General features: G+C 43.3%; 1 protein-coding gene across 22 annotated transcripts in view; it reads left to right on the top strand.

Moving 5' to 3' along the window:
- bltp1 (bridge-like lipid transfer protein family member 1) overlaps positions 1 to 22682 on the top strand; it is a 136362-nt gene that overhangs the window by 38695 nt on the left and 74985 nt on the right. For all 22 annotated transcript variants that reach the window (XM_014191706.3, XM_014191736.3, XM_082973711.1 and 19 more), the window contains exons 17-30: positions 246 to 352; positions 441 to 658; positions 861 to 1079; positions 1241 to 1378; positions 5945 to 6121; positions 6198 to 6326; positions 6453 to 6572; positions 9119 to 9444; positions 9606 to 9850; positions 10048 to 10282; positions 10444 to 10932; positions 11099 to 11372; positions 15231 to 15368; positions 15480 to 15550. In XM_014191706.3, coding sequence (XP_014047181.3) covers positions 246 to 352; positions 441 to 658; positions 861 to 1079; positions 1241 to 1378; positions 5945 to 6121; positions 6198 to 6326; positions 6453 to 6572; positions 9119 to 9444; positions 9606 to 9850; positions 10048 to 10282; positions 10444 to 10932; positions 11099 to 11372; positions 15231 to 15368; positions 15480 to 15550 — 2886 coding nt within the window. The remainder of the gene's footprint in view (positions 1 to 245; positions 353 to 440; positions 659 to 860; positions 1080 to 1240; positions 1379 to 5944; positions 6122 to 6197; positions 6327 to 6452; positions 6573 to 9118; positions 9445 to 9605; positions 9851 to 10047; positions 10283 to 10443; positions 10933 to 11098; positions 11373 to 15230; positions 15369 to 15479; positions 15551 to 22682) is intronic.

Raw genomic sequence — 22682 nt, 5'->3', positions numbered from 1 at the left:
TAGGCAGATCTTGTCTGCTAAGTGAACAAGCCAACAGCCTATGGGATGGCACATAGCCAGATAACATACAGTAGGCCAACTAATTTTCTGTTCTTCTGAAATACATTTTCTTTAGACCACACAGTTTCATGACAGCCACAGCCCTATGTGGAGCTTGTTTCACTGTATCCCAAAGAAACAAACACGTAAATAATTATTACTATGTAATTACCATTTCACTATGCCGTTTGTTCCTTGTGCTTCAGGGCTGGCTGGGTGGACTGTTGGACCGTCCCAAACTTCCTGCTCATCATTGATTACACCTGGCACCCCATCTACCCCCAGAAGGCAGACAAACAGCTCAAGCAGTCCTGTAAGCAGATTCCTAAGATGTTTAACTTCATTTGTGTTTATATGTTCCTGCTCTGTACATCTACGTGAGTGTTTCTCTGTCCCTGCAGTGTCGGAGATGGAGGATGCCATGTTGTCGTCCTTGCGCCCCCCTGAGCACTCGTCTGTGCCCCACCCGCCACCACCTCGCAGGTCTGCCCCCAACAGCAGGGTGACCACAGATCCCTCTGAGCTGCCCCCTGACAGGCTCCATGTGGAGATAGAGATGTCCCCCGACTCCCAGATCATCCTCTACGGGCCCCTGCTCAAGGCCCTCGTCTCCATCAAGGTACAGTCAGGGAGACAACACACAGCACAGAAAACTGTGCAGACTCATAGACCTCATCCAGAAACCCCCTAGGGAGGGTAAATGCGAGATTTGAGGAAATCATTTGAGTGACGTGTACATGCTTCAAATCAAGGATTCAGCCCTTTGGTTAGAAAATGTCACAAGATTTAACCCTCCACACATCCCTCTCCCCCTTCTGTAGGAGAACTACTTTGGTGAGGACGACATGTACACAGACTTTGAGGAGGCGGTGTCCAGCCCTGTGCTGTCCTCCCTGTCCACCTCCTCCACCCTGGGTTGGTCTCCACTGGGCCTGGACGATGATGGGAGGGATGGTGCCACCCTCCACCCCCTGGCCCTGCGCCCCTGGGAAATCACCGTCCTCATCAACCTCTACAAGGTGCACGGACGCCTGCCCATGGTAAGTCCATCCCCACCTACCCCTGCAACAACCAGAAATCTTTATCAGCAACTAACACATTATGTGGTCTCCCAGCACCACTTTGTACCAGTTGTACCAGTGCTGGAGATACCCCTTAACCCAGACATTCTTGTAACTCCTCTCCATGTGTGTCTGGACAGCACTGCGGCAGTGACAGTCCTGAAGCCCCCTCGGGGTTCCTAGAGAAGCTGTGTTTTGAGATGAAGAAGGGCTACAAGGAGACCATGCTCCAGCTTGTGCTCTCACCGGCTCACATATTCATCAGTGACAACTACCAGGTGAGTCAATCATAATCAAAAGGAAAGGAGCTTTAGTGATACATTCATACAAGAGCCCTCACTTTTCACTTCAAGGGGTGCACTTGTTCATGTTGACAAGGATTTAAAAGCACTGGATTGATGTAGACATTGCACAGAACATGGTTTATGATTGTATGCTTAGCAGTAGCCATTGGTTTGTTATTACTGGAGCCTCAGAGCTAAGAGATTTACCTGAAATGCCCTGGTTGGTAATCTCTTCCCTCATGCAATGACCTGCAGAACTGAGTTCCGCTGAGAATAATAGACTGCAACATTTTTGTTGTATGTGGCTCAATGTTTTGAGAGTACAGTGAATGCGGATCAACTGAAGATTTGAATTGCAAAGAATCAAATAGACACTTTTTACCTATTATCAATGCACATCGCACAATACTACCATTTGACTGTCGAACTGTAGGAACTAGCCATTCTAAGGTTGTTCTGTGCTTTCACAAGATTGTATGCATGTGATGGATGTATGATAGATGTACATGTGCATGCATAATGTCTGGATGTTTGTGTGATGCGTGTATATGCATATTGGAAGCTAATCCCATCTGTCTTTAGGCTCCAACAAGTTTATTATTATTACTAGCGCTGTCATGCGATTAAAATAAGGAATAGAAATAATGGCATTAATCGCAATTTTTGAATTTGCTAAAATGTGCCAAAAACTACTTATAGGCAATCTGTTTTGATTGTAAGAAATAAACACAAAATAATCTTCATCAGAACTTTTTAATGGTATTTTCAACATAAACAACACAAAAGTCACTGACATACAATATAGCCAGTGGTGGAAGAAGTACTCAATTGTCATACTTGAGTAAAGTAAAGATACCTTAATAGAAAATGACTCAAGTAAAAGTCACCCAGTAAAATACTTGAGTTAAAGTCTAAAAGTATTTGGTTTTAAATATACTTAAGTAATACATTTTTTTGGAATTGCTAAAATGTACTTAAATATCAAAGTCAAAGTAAATGTATAAATCATTTCAAATTCCTTATATTAAGCAAAACAATTTTCTCGTTTTTTATTTTTATTGACGGATAGCAGGGGCACACTCCAACATAATTTACAAACAAAGCATTTGTGTTTAGTGAGTCCGCCAGATCAGAGGCAATAGGGATGAATGACCAGGGATGTTCTCTTGATAAGTGTGTGAATTGGACCATTTTCCTGTCAAAATGTAACATACTTTTTTGTGTCAAGGAAAATGTATGGAGTAAAAAGTACCGTAATAAGCCGCACATGTCTATAAGCCGCAGGTGCCTACCAGTACATTGAAACAAATGAAAGAAAGAAAGAAAGAAAGAGGAAAGAGAGAATTAGAGAGAGCATACTTAAATTCACACAGGACACCGGATAAGACAGGAGAAATACTCCAGATATAACAGACTGACCCTAGCCCCCCGACACATAAACTACTGCAGCATAAATACTGGAGGCTGAGACAGGAGGGGTCAGGAGACACTGTGGCCCCATCCGATGAAACCCCCGGACAGAGCTAAACAGGTAGGATATAACCCCACCCACTTTGCCAAAGCACAGCCTCCACACCACTGGAGGGATATCTCCAACCACCAACATACCATCCCGGGACAAGGCCGAGTATAGCCCACAAAGATCTCCGCCCTGGCACAGCCCAAGGGGGGGCGCCAACCCAGACAGGAAGACCACGTCAGTGACTCAACCCACTCAAGTGACGCACCCCTCCCAGGGACGGCATGGAAGAACACCAGTAAGCCAGTGACTCAGCCCCCATAATGGGGGTAGAGGCAGAGAATCCCAGTGGAAAGAGGGGAAACCGGCCAGGCAGAGACAGCAAGGGCGGTTCGTTGCTCCAGCCTTTCCGTTCACATTCACACCCCTGGGCCAGACTACACTTAATCATAGGACCTACTGAAGAGATGTGTCTTCAGTAAAGACTTAAAGGTTGAGACTGAGTCTGCGTCTCTCACATGGGTAGGCAGACTATTCCATAAAAATGGAGCTCTATAGGAGAAAGCCCTGCCTCCAGCTGTTTGCTGGAGGCAGGGCTTTATGCTGGAGGCCCGCATCTTGTGAGCTGGAGGCCCGCGTCTTGTGACCGTAGCGTACGTGTAGGTATGTACGGCAGGGCCAAAATCGGAAAGATAGGTAGGAGCAAGCCCATGTAATGCTTTGTAGGTTAGCAGTAAAACCTTGAAATCAGCCCTTGCCTTAACAGGAAGCCAGTGTAGGGAGGCTAGCACTGGAGTAATATGATCACATTTTTTGGTTCTAAAAAACGACTTAAGCAGTACCTTAAAGTATTTTTACTTAAGTACTTTACACCACAGCGTATTGCTAGCTATTAATGCTCCCAATGTTTAAGTAGGCCAATTCCATCTTGTTCTTGAAGGTTAACACTTGCATGAACACACAAGTTGTTAAACATTCAGGGTTGACTTTAGGGAAAAAGAAGGTTTTAAACCTGTCCAACAATGTTATCAATTCCACAGAAGACAATAACAACAGATCAGCCAGGTCTGAGTTCATGTAATATACTTCTCAAAAAAATAAAGGGAACACTTAAACAACACATCCTAGATCTGAATGAAAGAAATAATCTTATTAAATACTTTTTTCTTTACATAGTTGAATGTGCTGACAACAAAATCACAAAAAAATAAATCAATGGAAATCCAATTTATCAACCCATGGAGGTCTGGATTTGGAGTCACACTCAAAATTAAAGTGGAAAACCACACTACAGGCTGATCCAACTTTGATGTAATGTCCTTAAAACAAGTCAAAATGAGGCTCAGTAGTGTGTGTGCCCTCCACGTGCCTGTATGACCTCCCTACAACGCCTGGGCATGCTCCTGATGAGGTGGCGAGGGATCTCCTCCCAGACCTGGACTACAGCATCCGCCAACACCTGGACAATCTGTGGTGCAACGTGGCATTGGTGGATGGAGCGAGACATGATGTCCCAGATGTGCTCAATTGGATTCAGGTCTGGGGAACGGGCGGGCCAGTCCATAGCATCAATGCCTTCCTCTTGCAGGAACTGCTGACACACTCCAGCCACATGAGGTCTAGCATTGTCTTGCATTAGGAGGAACCCAGGGCCAACCGCACCAGCATATGGTCTCACAAGGGGTCTGAGGATCTCATCTCGGTACCTAATGGCAGTCAGGCTACCACTGGCGAGCACATGGAGGGCTGTGCAGCCCCCCAAAGAAATGCCACCCCACACCATGACTGACCCACCGCCAAACCGGTCATGCTGGAGGATGTTGCAGGCAGCAGAACGTTCTCCACGGCGTCTCCAGACTCTGTTACGTCTGTCACGTGCTCAGTGTGAACCTGCTTTCATCTGTGAAGAGCACAGGGCGCCAGTGGCGAATTTGCCAATCTTGGTGTTCTCTGGCAAATTCCAAACGTCCTGCACGGTGTTGGGCTGTAAGCACAACCCCCACCTGTGGACGTCGGGCCCTCATACCACCCTCATGGAGTCTGTTTCTGACCGTTTCAGCAGACACATGCACATTTGTGGCCTGCTGGAGGTCATTTTGCAGGGCTCTGGCAGTGCTTCTCCTGCTCCTCCTTGCACAAAGGCGGAGGTAGCGGTCCTGCTGCTGGGTTGTTGCCCTCCTACGGCCTCCTCCACGTCTCCTGATGTACTGGCCTGTCTCCTGGTAGCGCCTCCATGCTCTTGACACTACGCTGACAGACACAGCAAACCTTCTTGCCACAGCTCGGAACTGAGAAGTGGTCTGTGGTCCCCACCTGCAGAACCACTCCTTTATTGGGGGTGTCTTGCTAATTGCCTATAATTTCCACCTGTTGTCTATTCCATTTGCACAACAGCATGTGAAATTTATTGTCAATCAGTGTTGCTTCCTAAGTGGACAGTTTGATTTCACAGAAGTGTGATTGACTTGGAGTTACATTGTGTTGTTTAAGTGTTCCCTTTATTTTTTTGAGCAGTGTATATAATCCAGCTATTAGAGCTAACCTAGGCTACTTTTTCCATGTTCTTCAACATGAACTAGTCACAAGCTGCTACTTCTAAAAATGTGTGACCATTTGCTTAAATAGTTTGACCTGAGAACTACAACAAAAACAGTAGCTAAATTGAATGGATGTCCTGTTCTGATTAAAATCATTGTGGGAAATTAGAGTTGAATCAGCCATGGCACTGTAAACATTATTTTGATTAGCTAGCTAGCTAACGTTAGCATAACTAGCTAGCTGCTTCTGTACAAATGATGTTTTTGCTGTTATCTAAAGAGAGGCCTAGGAATGTGTTTATGGTTGAACTTTCTGTAAGTTTTCCTTCAAAATGGTTGCTCAAAGCTGCGTGCATAGTGGATGTTTAAGCACCACAGTAGAGACAGAAAGCACTACAGAGATCGAGTGCACACTGTAAGCTTCACAGAGCGTGTTGTGTGTTGCACTTAAAAGGTTTTGTGTGGAAACGCGTTCGCTTAAGCATGTGGTAAAGAAATGGAGATGTGATTAATGCGTTAAGATGTTCACTTTGACAGCCCTAATTATTACCTGTATCCACACAGCGGCCCACATCTGATGGTGTTCTGAGGGACGGCCACCTGAGTCTCTCTGGTCTGCAGATGCGTGCCCACGCCATGTTCTCAGCCCAGGGCCTGCCTCTAGGCACAGACACCCTGGAGTACGCCTGGCTCATAGATATACAAGCCGGGGCCCTCACTGGGAGAGTCACCATGCCACAGGTCTGTCTACACTGCTGTTCTATCTGTGTGTGTCTGTGTGTGTCTGCGTATATCTAATGAATGTGTTGTTCCTCAGCTGGCCAGTGTGATGGAGTGGGGCGAGACATACATGTTTCACGTCTTCTCCCGGGAGTTCCAGCTGGAACAGCCCAAGCCCTCTGTCATCTGCCAGCACGGGGTGGACCGCCGTGTGTGTGACTCCAAGGTAACACTTTCCCATGCATGGAAATCACATACTAGAGAATCTGTAGTCTGCTGGTTTTCTATATTTGTGTAAAGAATATAAGACAGTAATAAACCAGTGTAACTATTCTGTTCTCTTCTCTTGTAGATGGCCTGCCTGCCTGGACACTGCCGGACCTCTGAGGAGCTCAAGTACACCATGACCCGTCTGGCTGTGGACGGGGCTGACCTCTTCATAGTGGAGCACAGCTGTGCAGCCAACATCAAGGTAATTCTTAAACTCTAGAACAAAATGTTTAACATTAGGGGGTACTTGACAGGACTCGACATTAACGAGTATCCTCATGTCCGGGACAAGTAAAAAAAATAAAAAATCAGACAAGAAGAATAAAGATTTAAGTTGTCCAAATGGACAAGTAAAAAAATATACCCCAAAAATCACAATATCAAACAATTACTCCGATCAGAATTGGATCAGAGAGGCCAACATTGGATTAATATTCAAATAAATGTTTCATGTAGGTCTACATAAATAAAAAAGCTTACATGTCAAAGTGTAGGTGATATGCATATTGGCTACAGCCTCCTGTCCAAACCGATGCTGACATGGAGGCGGCAGAAAGTGTAGCCAATGGTTAATGAGACTTTTAATTACATAAATACCGTACCTTTAGAAAGTATTCATACCCCTTGACTTATTCCACATTGTTTTGTTACAGCCTAATTTCAAAATTGATGAAAAAATATATATATATAATCTCATCTACAAAAAATACCACATAATGACAAAGTGAAAACTATTTGTCTAAACTAAATTAAATACAGAAATATGTCATTTACATAAGTATTAGGTTATTCTCCTGCTGAAAGGTGAATTAATCTCCCAATGTCTGGTGGAAAGCAGACTGAACCAGGTTTTCCTCTAGGATTTGCCTGTGCTTAACTCCATTCCGTTTATTTAAAATCCTGATAAACTCCCCAGTACTTAACGATTACAAGCATACCCATAACATGATGCAGCCACCACAATACTTGAAAATATGGATAGTGGTACTCAGTAATGTGTTGTGTTGGATTTGCCCCAAACATAGCACTTTGTATTCAGGACAAAAAGTTCATTGCTTTGCCACATTTTTTGCAGTATTACTTTAGTGCCTTGTTGCAAACAGGATGCATGTTTTAGATGATAATTATTATTTTTTTACTCTGTCAATTAAGTTAGTATTGTGGAGTAACTACAATGTTGTTGATCCATCCTCAGTTTTCTATCACAGTCTAACTGTTTTAAAGTCACCATTGGCCTCATGGTGAAATCCCTGAGTGGTTTGCTTCCTCTCCCACAACAAAGTTAGGAAGAACGCCTGTATTTTTGTAGTGACTGGGTGTAATGATACACCATCTAAAGTAGAATTAATAACTTAACCATGCTTAAAGGGATATTCAATGTCTGCTTTTTTTAAACTAATAGGTGCCCTTCTTTGTGAGGCATTGGAAAACCTTTTGTGGTCAAATCTGTATTTGAAATTCACTGCTCGACTGAGGGACCTTACAATTATCTGTATGTGTGGTGTACAGAGATGAGACAGTCATTAAAAAATTAGATTAAACTATTATTGCATACACAGTGAGTCCATGCAACTTATTATGTGACTTGTTATCAAATATTTACTCCTGAACTTATTTAGGCTTCCCATAACAAAGGGATTGAGTACTTATTGACTCGAATACATTTCAGCTTTTCATTTTTAATCAATTTGTAAAAATGTCTTAAAACATAATTCCACTTTGACATTATGGATATTGTGTGTAGGTCAGTAACAATTCAATCTCAATTTAATACATTTTTAATTTAGGCTAATGCAACAAAACAACAAAAAGTCAAGGGGTGTGAATACTTTCTGAAGGCACTGTAAAAACATTGAAACCAGAATTTTTCTCTTGTTCTATTGGTTTTCAAATCAACGTTCTTTTATTGTCCAGCAGCCGAAGGAATAATCCTAGTCATATTAGTAACCCATGCTAGTTGATGCATCTTTAGATCTCCCCTCTTTCTTTATTTCTAACTGATATTTTAATCTCTGTCACATGGATCCACTCACGCATGCGGTGCGCTTTTGAGAACATTGTTTTCCCGCTAATTGCATTTTGGAATATTTGCTCATAGCCTACAGCCTGTGCACATTGTTGAGCTTATAATATGAAGAAATAAAACTTTATCAACATCTTAAGCTAAACAGTCTGATCTGTTGCATCAGCATTGCTTTAAAAATATATATATATATATGTGCACTGTTTGTATGGATCTGTCATCCCAGAACTGTCCCAGAGTCTGTTTTGAACCGTATAAATATTTTTTATCATCCGAGCGACGACAGGACGCCCTTAATTTCAAGCCCTGGAGGGAATTATTTTCTAACGATGTAAAAAGTATTTGGTTGCAATGTTTTATAGGCTACCAAGGGTGGCCAACCATCCTCCAGGGGAACCTTAAAGGGGCAGTGTTTTATTTTGAGATATGCTTGAATATGCAAAGATGCCAATAGGAAGTGTGTAGCCTACATTTTTGTCTATTTCTCTATGGTAAAAAAAAAGATGGTAATACATTTTATTTTGTAAAGTGGTTCCTTGAATCATAAAATTATGTAAAAATGGTGTTACAGGCCTTTTCTTTTTTTTCATTTGAGCTTTTGGACAAGTAAAAAAAATCTGTCCTACTTGTCCAGAGTGACAAGTGTCAGAAAAAGTTAATGTCAAGCCCTGCTTGAGGACAGGAGTTAAAAAACACTGCTCTATTTCTACCTTCCCTTCACCTAGACCGGCGCCATCCGACTGGCCAACTGCAACCTGCACAATCAGGCGGTAGGAGAAGGGATCAGTGCTGTGGTTCAGGACGTATATATCCACCAGTACATTGAACAGCAGCAGCAACAGCCCCAGTCAGACGGGGTCCGACCAGGGCCCTCTCCAGGTCAGGGGTTAGGGCTGGGCCAGCCCCCTGTACTGCGGAGATCCTTCTGGTTGGAGGCTGGCTCGGTCAACTTTGCCCTGATCACGGCTGACGTGGCACTGGCTGCGGACCACCCGGCCAAGTACGAGGTGCAGAGGCAGTTCCTGGAGCTCCATGACGCTCACACCAAGAGGTAGGAATGGAAGAAGGAATGAATACACTTCATTGATCCCAAAGAAAATAGGGGCAAATGGATCCCTAGAGAAAATTGGTCTTGGCACCACCAGCAGCAGTCACAGACACAGAGAACATAGAGACATGAGTGCGCTGTCTCTCTTTTTCCCTTCCTCCCAGGCTATGGTTCCTGTGGCCAGATGAGACAGGGCGTAACAAGCGAAGCAGGAATAAGTGTGGCTGCCTGGGGGGCTGTCGTTTCTACGGGGGCACCAACACAGGCCTGGACTTCTTCCATCTGGAGGAGAAGACCCCCTTGAGCTCTGCCTTCTCCTCCAGCGCTGAGTCAGACATTTGCTACGGCCAATCACTGCTGCAGCCTGGAGAGTGGATCATCACCAGGGAGACAACCAAACTGTCCAATGGTACGGGAGTTTTAATTTATTTTATCAAACGGTACAGGATTATAGTTCATAGGGATTGTAGACTGATGCAGAGGTCATATCTGGGTTCACTGTGAAAATGATGTTAAATGTCAAGGATGATGGTCTGTTCCATTTTAGCTTTGATCTGTGTATCTGGAACACACGTAACCTACAGTAGTGTGTATTCTCTCCTATAGGTAAGGGTTTGGGGGTGAAGAAGGACACCTGTACCCCCAGTCCGGCCCCGGAGGCCGGAATGCGGGGTCAACACCTGAGCCTCCAGGTGCCTCCGCGCTCCCACAGTTCGGCCTCCTCCTCCGAGGAAAATAGTTCCTCCAGTGCAGCATTGCCCCTACTGGCCGGGGAGCGGGACAGCCCGTCTCCCAGCACTGAGGAACGCATGTTCCCCATGAACGGCAAAAGCACTGCAGAGTGAGTAGCAGATGAGTGCTCCAGGGGTGCAACAGGCATACACATATTCACAATTGACCAACAGCCCGCATACTAGCCCACGAAGAGTGAAGAAGCTGACTTTTTGTTGATTCCAAAGTGCATTATCTTGGTATTCTCAACCCCTTCTTCTCTCTACACAGTACTCTTACAGATGTCCCTGAGGGCTCCCCAGTCTCTCCCAACAGTGCCCAGGAGCGCTCCTCCCTCCGCTCCCCTCTCCGCTCACCCCTCAAGCGCCAGTCCTCCATGCAGTCTGCCCGGCTAGGCAGCACCAAGAGCCTGTCGGCAGCCGTCTTCACCGACAAGCCTCCGCCGGCCCTCGCTGGCGTCCAGTTCAGCAGTGAGGTCTCCCGTAGTGACGAGAACGCCCTGGACTCTCCGCGCCGGAGCTACAGCTCCTTCCCCTTCACGCCGTCCGCAGACTCCTGCACCTTCCACCAGTACCGCTCGGCAGACTCCAGCATGTCGGTGGCCGACAGCGAAGCTTACTTTTCAGCAGCAGAGGACTTTGAGCCCATCAGCAGTGCAGATGAGGGTCCAGGCACCTATCCTGGGAGGAAGAAGAGGAGGCAGCAGCAGCAGATGCAGTATCAGCCCCAGCAGCAGCCCTACCACATGGACCACTACAGGTGGGGACTGTAGCTGCTAAATGACTGCACCTCCTTTCCTGACCCTTCTCCCTCTTACCTAAGCGTGTACTTACTTCAGAGAATGTGTTCTCAGTCAACTTACCTTGTAAAATAAAGGGAAACAACACATGCTTGCAGTACTTAAACCAATCTGTTGTGATTCCAGCCGCAGCTCCATCTACCACAGCGTGGAGGGCCCCCTCACCTATGTTTTGAACGGGGATCTCATCACAGAGCCCAGGCCTTTACCCATGCCCCCCATGCTGCCCCCGCTGCCAGCCCACCCCATCCCCAGCCACCAGTCGCAGGCCTCCTTTGTTTCGGCGCTGGGGTTGGAGGAGGAGGGCTCGGTGGAGGTGGAGAAGACCCCCGAGCCAGGCCTGGTGACACGACAGCCCCACGTCATGGCCTGCTACCAGAGTTACCTGGCCCACTACCAGGTAAGGCTGAGACACAATACTTTATCCCTGAACTCTTATTATTATTATTATTATTATTAGTTAGGAAAACTAAAATGTAATGTACATACATTTGACACCCCTGTATAGGGTTGCAAAGGGAGGGTATATTACTGTTAACTTTCATATCAACTTAGTGAAGCTGAATTGAACCATATGGCCTATCCACTAGAAACGCATGGACAATATGGACACATACAGTTGAAGTCGGAAGTTTACATACACTTAGGTTGGAGTCATTAAAACTCGTTTTTCAACCACTCCACAAATTTCTTGTTAACAAACTATAGTTTTGGCTACTCAGTTAGGACATCTGCTTTGCATGACACAAGTCATTTTTCCAACAATTGTTTACAGACAGATTACTTCACGTATAATTCAGAAGTCAGAAGTTTACATACACTAAGTTGACTGTGCCTTTAAACAGCTTGGAAAATTACAGAAAATGATGTAATGTCTTTAGAAGCTTCTAATTTGAATCAATTGGAAGTGTACCTGTGGATGTATTTCAAGGCCTACCTTCAAACTCGGTGCCTCTTTGCTTGACATCATGGGAAAATCAAAAGAAATCAGCCAAGACCTCAGGAAAACAAATGTAGACCTCCACAAGGATGGTTCATCCTTGGAAGCAATTTCCAAACGCCTGAAGGTACCACGTTCATCTGTACAAACAATAGTACGCAATTATAAACACCATGGGACCACGCAGCCGCCATACCGCTCAGGAAGGAGACGCTTTCTGTCTCCTAGAGATGAACGTACTTTGGTGCGAAAAGTGCAAATCAATCCCAGAACAACAGCAAAGGACCTTGTGAAGATGCTGGAGGAAACAGGTACAAAAGTATCTATACAGTGAGGGAAAAAAGTATTTGATCCCCTGCTGATTTTGTATGTTTGCCCGCTGACAAAGAAATGATCAGTCTATAATTTTAATGGTAGGTTTATTTGAACAGTGAGAGACAGAATAACAACAAAAAAGTCCAGAAAAACACATGTCAAAAATGTTATAAATTGATTTGCATTTTAATGAGGGAAATAAGTATTTGACCCCTCTGCAAAACATTACTTAGTACTTGGTGGCAAAACCCTTGTTGGCAATCACAGAGGTCAGACGTTTCTTGTAGTTGGCCACCAGGTTTGCACACATCTCAGGAGGGATTTTGTCCCACTCCTCTTTGCAGATCTTCTCCAAGTCATTAAGGTTTCGAGGCTGACGTTTGGCAACTCGAACCTTCAGCTCCCTCCACATATTTTCTATTGGATTAAGGTCTGGAGATTAATGTGCTTCTTCTTGAGCCACTCCTTTGTTGCCTTGGCCGTGTGTTTTGGGTCATTGTCATGCTGGAATAGCCATCCACGACCCATTTTCAATGCCCTGGCTGAGGGAAGGAGGTTCTCACCCAAGATTTGACGATACATGGCCCCGTCCATCGTCCCTTTGATGTGGTGAAGTTGTCCTGTCCCCTTAGCAGAAAAACACCCCCAAAGCATAATGTTTCCACCTCCATGTTTGACGGTGGGGATGGTATTCTTCGGGTCATAGGCAGCATTCCTCCTCCTCCAAACACGGCGAGTTGAGTTGATGCCAAAGAGCTCCATTTTGGTCTCATTTGACCACAACACTTTCACCCAGTTGTCCTCTGAATCATTCAGATGTTCATTGGCAAACTTGAGACGGGCATGTATATGTGCTTTCTTGAGCAGGGGGACCTTGCGGGCGCTGCAGGATTTCAGTCCTTCAAGGCGTAGTGTGTTACCAATTGTTTTCTTGGTGACTATGGTCCCAGCTGCCTTGAGATCATTGACAAGATCCTCCAGTGTAGTTCTGGGCTGATTCCTCACCGTTCTCATGATCATTGCAACTCCACGAGGTGAGATCTTGCATGGAGCCCCAGGCTGAGGGAAAGGCAATGCTACCAAAGTGTATGTAAACTTCTGACTCACTGGGAATGTGATGAATGAAATTAAAGCTGAAATAAAATCACTCTACTATTATTCTGACATTTCACATTCTTAAAATAAAGTGGTGATCCTAACTGACCTAAAACAGGAACATTTTTCTTGGATTAAATGTCAGGAATTGTGAAAAACTGAGTTTAAATGTATTTGGCTAAGGTGTATGTAAACTTCCGACTTCAACTGTATATAAAAAAATGTATACTTTATGTGAATACATTTTTAAAAAGTAATTCCGAATTACCACAGATTGGTAATTAACATGTACCCAGAAATGTGGGTAACTTTTGTAAATTACCAGTAGTTTTGCAAACCTACACCTGTATTGTTGTTTGTCAGGGAGAATAGGGAATCATGACAGCTATATTCATTGCATCTTAAATCGAGGTCGACCGATTATGATTCTTCAACACCGATACCGATTATTGGAGGACCCAAAAAAAGCCGATACTGATTACTCGGCCGATTTAAAAAAAAATATATATATATTTGTAATAATGACAATTACAACAATACTGAATGAACACTTATTTTAACTTAATATAATACATCAATAAAATCAATTTAGTCTGAAATAAATAATGAAACATGTTCAATTTGGTTTAAATAATGCAAAAACAAAGTGTTGGAGAAGAAAGTAAAAGTGCAATATGTGCCATGTAAGAAAGCTAACGTTTAAGTTCCTTGCTCAGAACATATGAAAGCTCGTGGTTCCTTTTAACATGAGTTCGATATTCCCAGGTAAGAAGTTTTAGGTATTATAGGACTATTTCTCTCTATACCATTTGTATTTCATATACCTTTGACCATTGGATGTTCTAATAGGTACTTTAGTATTGCCAGCCAAATCTCGGGAGTTGATAGGCTTGAAGTCATAAACAGCTCAATGCTTGAAGCACAGCGAAGAGCTGCTGGCAAATGCAGGAAAGTGCTGTTTGAATGAATGCTTACGAGCCTGCTGCTGCCTACCACCGCTCAGTCAGACTGCTCTATCAAATCATAGACTTAATTATAATATAATAACACACAGAAATACGAGCCTTAGGACATTAATATGGTCAAATCTGGAAACTATCATTTCAAAAACAAAACGTTTATTCTTTCAGTGAAATATGGAACTGTTCCATATTTTATCTAATGGGTGGCATCCCTAAGACTAAATATTGCTGTTGCATTGCACAACCTTCAATGTTATGTCATAATGATAAACAATTCTGGCAAATTAATTACGGTCTTTGTTAGGAAGAAATGGCCCCGCGCACGGCCGGCGGCCAAACTGCTGCATATACCCTGACTCTGCTTGCACAGAATGCAAGAGAAGTGACACAATTTCCCTAGTTAAAGAAATTCATGTTAGCAGGCAATATTAACTAAATATGCAGGTTTAAAAATATATACTTGTGTATTGATTTTAAGAAAGGCATTGATGTTTATGGTTCGGTACACATTGGTGTGCAACAACAGTGCTTTTTTCGCGAATGCGCTTGTTAAATCACCCGTTTGATGAAGTAGGCTGTGATTCAATGATAAATTAACAGGCACTGCATCGATTATATGCAACGCAGGACAAGCTAGATAAACTAGTAATATCATCAACCATGTGTAGTTAACTAGTCATTATGTTAAGATTGATTTTTTTTATAAGATAAGTTTAATGCTAGCTAGCACCTTACCTTGGCTCCTTGCTGCACTCGCATAACAGGTAGTCAGTCTGCCACGCAGTCTCCTCGTGGAGTGCAATGTAATCGGCCATAATCTGTGTCCAAAAATGCCGATTACCGATTGTTATGAAAAATTTAAATCAGCCCAAATTAATCGGCCATTCCGATTAATCGGTTGACCTCTGATCTTAAACCTTCTGACCGTCTTCTGAATACACCCCAGGTGTCTAACTGGTCTCAGAAGCAGCCCACCAATAAGAGGACCTCCAAGTCCTCACTACACCGCCCCCTGGACCTGGACACGCCCACCAGTGAGGAGAGCTCTTCCTCCTTCGACCAGCTCTCTATTCCCAGCTTTAAGGTAAGAAACAAATTCTATATAGACAGTGTGTGTGTGTTTTTGTGTGTTACTGTGTGTGTCTGTTCGTCCGTGGAGTACCCTGAGGTCTTAACCCTTTCTCTTATGTTGTAGGTGGTTAAACAAGGCCTCTCTGCCAGCTCTCTACTAGACAGAGGTCTTTCGTTGATGGGAGACACAAACAAGTATTTCAAATTTATTTTGCTAGCCTTTGTTGACTATGTGTGTGTGTGCATCATATACACTGAGTGTACAAAACATTAGGACCTCCTGCTCTTTCCATGACATAGACTGTCCAGGTGAAAGCTATGATCCCTTATTGATGTCACCTGTTAAATCCACTTCAATCTGTACAGTGCATTTGGAAAGTATTCAGACCCCTTCCCTTTTTCCACATTTTGTTACGTTACAACCTTATTCTAAAATGTATAAAATATATTTTTTTCCCTCATCAATCTACACACAATACCCCATAATGACAAAGCGAAAACAGGTTTTAAAAAAACAGAAATACCTTATTTACATAAGTATTAAGACCCTTTCCTATGAGACTTGAAATTGAGCTCAGCTGCAGTTTCCATTGATTATCCTTGGGATGTTTCTGCTTCTTGATTGGAGTTCACCTGTGGTAAATTCAATTGATTGGACAAGATTTGGAAAGGCACACACCTGTCTATATAAGGTCCCACAGTTGACAGTGCATGTCAAAGCAAGCCATGATGTTGTCCGTAGAGCTCCGAGACAGGATTCTGACGAGGAACGATCTGGGGAAGGGTAACAAAACATTTCTGCAGCATTGAAGGTCCCCAACAACACAGTGTCCTCCATCATTCTTAAATGGAAGAAGTTTGAAACCACCAAGTCTCTTTCTAGAGCTGGCCGCTCGGCCAAACTGAGCAATTGGGGGAGAAGGGCCTTGGTCAGGGAGGTGACCAAGAACCCGATGGTCACTCTGACAGAGCTCCAGAGTTCCTCTGTGGAGATGGGAGAACCTTCCAGAAGGACAACCATCTCTGCAGCACTCCACTTATCTCTGCAGCACTCCACTTATCGGCCAGACGGAAGCCACTCCTCAATAAAAGGCACATGACAACCCGCTTGGAGTTTGCCAAAGGCACCTAAAGACTCTCAGACCATGAGAAACAAGATTGTCTGGTCTGATGAAACCAGGATTGAACTCTTTGGCCTGAATGCTAAGCGTCACCTCTGGAAGAAACTAGGCACCATCCCTATGGTGGTGGCAGCATCATGCTGTGGAGATTTTTTTCAGCGGCAGGGACTGGGAGACGAGTCAGGATTGAGGGAAAGATGAACAGAGCAAAGTACAGAGCGATGCTTGATGAAAACCTGCTCCAGACACCTCAGACTGGGGCGAAGGTTCACCATCCAACAGGACTGCGACCCTAAGCTCACCGCCAAGACAACGCAGGAATGGCTTCAGGACAAGTCTCTGAATGTCCTTGAGTGGCCCAGCCAGAGCCCGGATTTGAACCCGATCGAACATCTCTGGAGAGACCTGAAAATAGCTGTGCATCGATGCTCCCCATACATTCTAACAGAGCTTGCGAGGATCTACCCTAGAAGACTCAAGTCTGTAATCGCTGTCAAAGGTGCTTCAAGAAAGTTCTGAGTAAGGAGTCTGAATGCGTATGTAAACGTGCTAGTTTTTTTTTTAAATACATTTTCAAAAATGTCTAAACCTGTTTTTGCTTTGTCATTATGGGGTAATGTGTGTAGATTGATGAGTGGGGGCGGGGGACTATTGAATCCATTTTAGAAAAAGGCTGTATTGTAACAAAATGTGGAGAAAGTGAAGGGGTCTGAATACTTTCTGAATGCACTGTAGATGAAGGGGAAGAGACAGGTTAAAGAAGGATTGTTAAGCCATGAGACAGTTGAGACATGGATTGTGTATAATAATGTAAACTTGGCAAAAAAAGAAACGTCCCTTTTTCAGGACCATGTCTTTCAAAGATAATTTGTAAAAATCCAAATAACGTCACAGATCTTTATTGTGAAGGGTTTAAACACTGTTTCTCATGCTTGTTCAATGAACCATAAACAATTAATGAACATGCACCTGTGGAATGGTCTTTATTAAGGCACTAACAGCTTACAGACGGTAGGCAATTAAGGTCACAATTATGAAAACGTAGGACACTAAAGAGGCCATTCTACTGACTCTGAAAAACACCAAAAGAAAGATGCCCAGGGTCCCTGCTCATCTGCGGGAACGTGCCTTAGGACTGCAGATGTGGCCAGGGCAATATATTGCAATGTCCGTACTGTGAGACGCCTAAGACAGTGCAACAGGGAGACAGGACGGACAGCTGATCGTCTTCGCAGTGGCAGACCACGTGTAACAACACCTGCACAGGATCGGTACATCCAAACATCACACCTGCGGGACAGGTACAGGATGGCAACAACAACTGCCCGAGTTACACCAGGAACGCACAATCCCTCCATCAGTGCTCAGACTGTCCGCAATAGGCTGAGAGAGGCTGGACTGAGGGCTTGTAGGCCTGTTGTAAGGCAGGTCCTCGCCAGACATCACCGGCAACAACTTCGCCTATGGGCACAAACCGTCCGTCGCTGGACCAGACAGGACTGGCAAAAAGTGCTCTTCACTGACGAGTCGCGGTTTTGTCTCACCAGGGGTGATGATCGGATTCGCATTTATCGTCGAAGGAATGAGCGTTACACTGAGGCCTGTACTCTTGAGCGGGATTGAAGGTGGAGGGTCCGTCATGGTCTGGGGCGGTGTGTCACAGCATCATCAGACTGAGCTTGTTGTCATTGCAGGCAATCTCAACGCTGTGTGTTACAGGGAAGACATCCTCCTCCCTCAGGTAGTACCCTTCCTGAAGGCTCATCCTGACATGACCCTCCAGCATGACAATGCCACCAGCCATACTGCTCATTCTGTGCGTGATTTCCTGCAAGACAGGAATGTCAGTGTTCTGCCATGGCCAGCGAAGAGCCCGGATCTCAATCCCATTGAGCACATCTGGGACCTTTTGGATCGGAGGGTGAGGGCTAGGGCCATTCCCCCCAGAAATGTCCGGGAACTTGCAGGTGCCTTGGTGGAAGAGTGGGGTAACATCTCACAGCAAGAACTGTCAAATCTGGTGCAGTCCATTAGGAGGAGATGTACTGCAGTACTTAATGCAGCTGGTGGCCACACCAGATACTGACTGTTACTTTTGATTTTGACCCCCCTTAGTTCAGGGACACATTATTCCATTTCTGTTAATCACATGTCTTGTTCAGTTTATGTTTCAGTTGTTGAATCTTGCTATGTTCATAACTATTTACACATGTTAAGTTTGCTGAAAATTAACACAGTTGACAGTGAGAGGACGTTTCTTTTTTTGCTGAGTTTATGTGTGCTGTTCAGAGGGTGAATGGGCAAGACAAAATAATTAAGTGCCGTTGAACGGGGCAGTGTTGTGTTTGAAACCACCTAATGTGAGACCGATTCAAAACCAAGACCGGAGCGACACGAGTCCGAGTCAAGACCAAGAACGGAGGGGGACGAGAGGTCAGAGACCGAGTGAAGACGAGACCAGAAAATGCAAGTCTGTAATTTTGCAAATCATCAACATAAGAGTTCAAAATGTCCAGTATTTCTGTGTTCATATTTCAGAAGAACATATCGATTCTTTCGACATTTAAAATGGTGACAAATCCCATGCTGAGGGCAAATAGAGACACTCTACACATTTTTACTAACGCTTACACAGTGGAGAACAATGAGGGCCTTCTACGCTTTCAGAGAAAGGCTAAGGAATTATAAAATAATACAAATTATTATATTATTCTTTTCAGTGATGTTCTGATTTAATCTCTTCGGTGTTTGTTAGAAAGGAAAGGGTTAACACTGGAGAGAAAAAAGATCCAAACACAATTTTTCTTTGGGGTTCTCTGGGGAGATAAATATTTAAGTGATAATGCTCGAGAAGCCGGTGTTTGGAGGATATATTGGCATGGGTGTTCATCGAGGGCCGGCAAACCGTGCCAATATATCTTCCAAACACCGGGTTCGAGGGCATGATCACTTTTATACAACAGGTTCCCAACATATTCAAATAATTTTACATCTTTTCATAAAAACATTATTTTGATTAATTTATTCATACTATTTCATCCTTCCACAAGATATAGTCCCGACACAAATCTAGGGTTGCTACCTAAGCCGGCTGGTCGTTCTGTCGGTTCGGTTGCCAGAGATGCGACCCATTCAGTCTTTTTCTTCTGTATCTTTAGGAGCAACCCAGTCATTCGTTCTGAATGTTCCATTGCCATACTGGCTGGCAAAGTTCTTATCCCTTGCTTGCTGGCTAGGCAACTACGGCTAACTTAGTCACAACAAAAAGTGCAGCCAGAATAACAGCAAATCAAATCTAATTGTATTGGAAACATACACATAGTTAGCAGAAGTTATTGCGGGTGTTTAGCGAAATGCTTGTGTTCCTAGCTCCAACAGTGCAGTAGTATGTAACAATTCACAACAATACACACATCTAAAAGTAAAAGAATGGAATTAAGAAATATAAAATACAGTAGTATAGAATACAGTATATACATATGAAATGAGTAAAGCAGTATGTAAACATTATTAAAGTGACTAGTGATTCCATGTTTATGTATATGGGGCAGCAGCCTCTAAGGTGCAGGATTGAGTAACTGGGTGGTAGCTGGCTAGTGATGGCTATTTAACATTCTGATGGCTCTGTGATAGAAGCTGTTTTTCAGTCTCTAGGTCCCAGCTTTGATGCACCTGTACTGACCTCGCCTTCTGGATGGTAGCAGGGTGAACAGGCCATGACTCGGGTGGTTGATGTCCTTGATGATCTTTTTGGCCTTCCTGTGACAAAGTAGATGCATTTGCGTTTGTTTAAGCTGTTTTCCAGTGACATTTATTTGGATACATTCATAACAATGAGCTAAAGATGCACGATTTCGCCTAGCATAGAAAATGGCCTATCTCGTCAGGACACTGCTGTTCAGAGGAGCTAGCCAACAACACAGATAACACAATGACTTCAAACTGATGCTGGAAAGACAGCAAACTAGCTGCACTTCGTTTCATTTGACCTGTTTTCTATTGATAGTTCTTTGTATATATCCATAAAAAATATGCTGATTCATGATTTCGACTGGCTGAAAAAAGCTGCCTGCCTGTCTGTCTCATCTCGACTCCCGACACGTTCATTACTATGGGCAGAGGTGGGAAAAGTACTCAATTGTCATACTTGAGTAAAAGTAAAGATACCTTAATATAAAATGACTAAAGTGAAAGTAACCCAGTAAAATACTACTTGAGTAAAAGTCTAAAAGTATTATATTTTAAATGTACTGTAGTTAAGTACAGTGGTGGACAAAGTACTACATTTTCATACTTAAGTAAATGCTATACATCAAATTCCTTTTTTATTACTTTTGACAGCAAGGGTCACACTCCAACATAATTTACAAAGGAAGCATTTATGTTTAGTGAGTCCACCAGATCAGAGGCAGTAGGGATGACCAGGGACGTTTATTTTATTTTTTACCTTTATTTAACTAGGCAAGTCAGTTAAGAACAAATTCTTATTTTCAATGACCGGCTAGGAACAGTGGGTTAACTGTCTTGTTCAGAATGACAGGTTTTTACCTTATCAGCTCAGGGGTTTGATCTTGCAACCTTTCAGTTACTAGTCCAACGCTCTAACCACTAGGCTACCTTTCGTTCTCTTGATAAGTGTGTGAATTGGACCTTTTTCCTGTACTGCTAAGCATTCAAATTGTAACTAGTACTTTTGGGTGTCAGGGAAAATGTATTGAGTAAAAAGTACTTAATTTTCTTTAGAAATGCAGTGAAGTAAAAGTAGTCAAATGTAAATAGTAAAGTACAGATACCCCAAAAAATGACTTAAGTAGTATTTTTACTTAAGTACTTTACACCACTGACTATGGGACAGGTAGAGATCGAATTTGAATATTGAAACAATGTTGCGAATATCAGCGAGACAGACAGCAAGGTTTATACAAATCTCCGCTGTTGAAACTAAATGTTAGTATAAAAGAAATGTGAGAATGTCTACATGCTTTTTATAGTGGAGATCAAGTTTATAAATTGCCTGGCTGGGCTGATGAGACCGTGGATTGCAAAGTCAGATGGAACAGAGTAAATAGGCATTTTATTGTCATAGATTTAGCCGGTGGTAACTTGTGGAATAGACACCGGCTAGAATGTAGTTTTAACCGATCAGCAGGAATTAGACCCACCTGTTGTATAAAGCTAGCTATGTCAGCCATTTGCTAGGCCATCAGAAGCATCTGCCATTCAACTGTATTAGGGCAAAGGTTTGGAGTGGAATCAACCAATCACATTGACTTGTAATGGATGGAACCGTTTTTACAAAAACGTATGGAAACTGTTGCCTTATCGAAGGCCAACAGGTCACTGTGCAATATCGAGCAGTAGTTTTCCCACGGTCAAGCTAGCTAGCTTTTGTTGTAGGCTAGTTTGTAGCGGCTGCAGCAGGTTTTATCAAAGAGGATGTTCTTGCTAATTTGTTAGGTTCTCCTTTTTCAAGAATAACTTTCAACAAGAACTTAGGTTTCAAATGATCATCTGGTGAGTGAAACTGTTTTATTTTTTTACATTGAAACTCGCATGCTGCTGTTAGCCATCTCTCTGAAAATGAATAACTTAAGTGTGAAACATAGTTGCGTTTAAACTGTAGCTCACCGGTTACTTTGTGTGCTAAACGTGAAACTTGTTTTGCAATGGGAAGTAATAGTTGTACATTTTGATTGGGAAATGCTTAGCCTAATGGTTGTTTTTGTATTCCTATAATTGGGACCTACTGGCTTATTATGTATGAGTGAATGGACTGCTAACGTTCTATCGGCCCTATGCAGTGGTATAGTGGTGCCTGGAGATGTGGGTCCTGTGTGAAGGAAAGTCCCCCTGTGTGAAAAATTCTATGTTTTCCTATAGATTTCAGATTTTCACTCTCAAAATAATTTACAAAAAAAAGAAAAATGACAAGAATGTGATGTTAAGTCCACAACAATGCTTAAACCACATCAGGAAAAACATTGGAAGTCTGGGAACATTTTTTTAAATATAATTATGGAGGGTGTAGTTGCCTTTTAATTCAATTGTGCAAAACAAATGCCCTCCCCATTGATACAACTCAGCATTATATAATTGCAGTCAACTTTTAATTGGGAAGGTTTTTTGGTTAAGCCTTTAGAAATGATCATGAAAATAGCATGATGACTGAATTGCGCATCTAACCAAGACCATGGACCAAACTTTTT

This window comes from Salmo salar, chromosome 01 (genome assembly GCF_965601325.2).
Source record: "Salmo salar chromosome 01, fSalSal1, whole genome shotgun sequence".
NCBI classification, from domain to species: Eukaryota; Metazoa; Chordata; class Actinopteri; order Salmoniformes; family Salmonidae; genus Salmo; species Salmo salar.
This window is presented reverse-complemented; position numbering and strand designations above follow the sequence as displayed.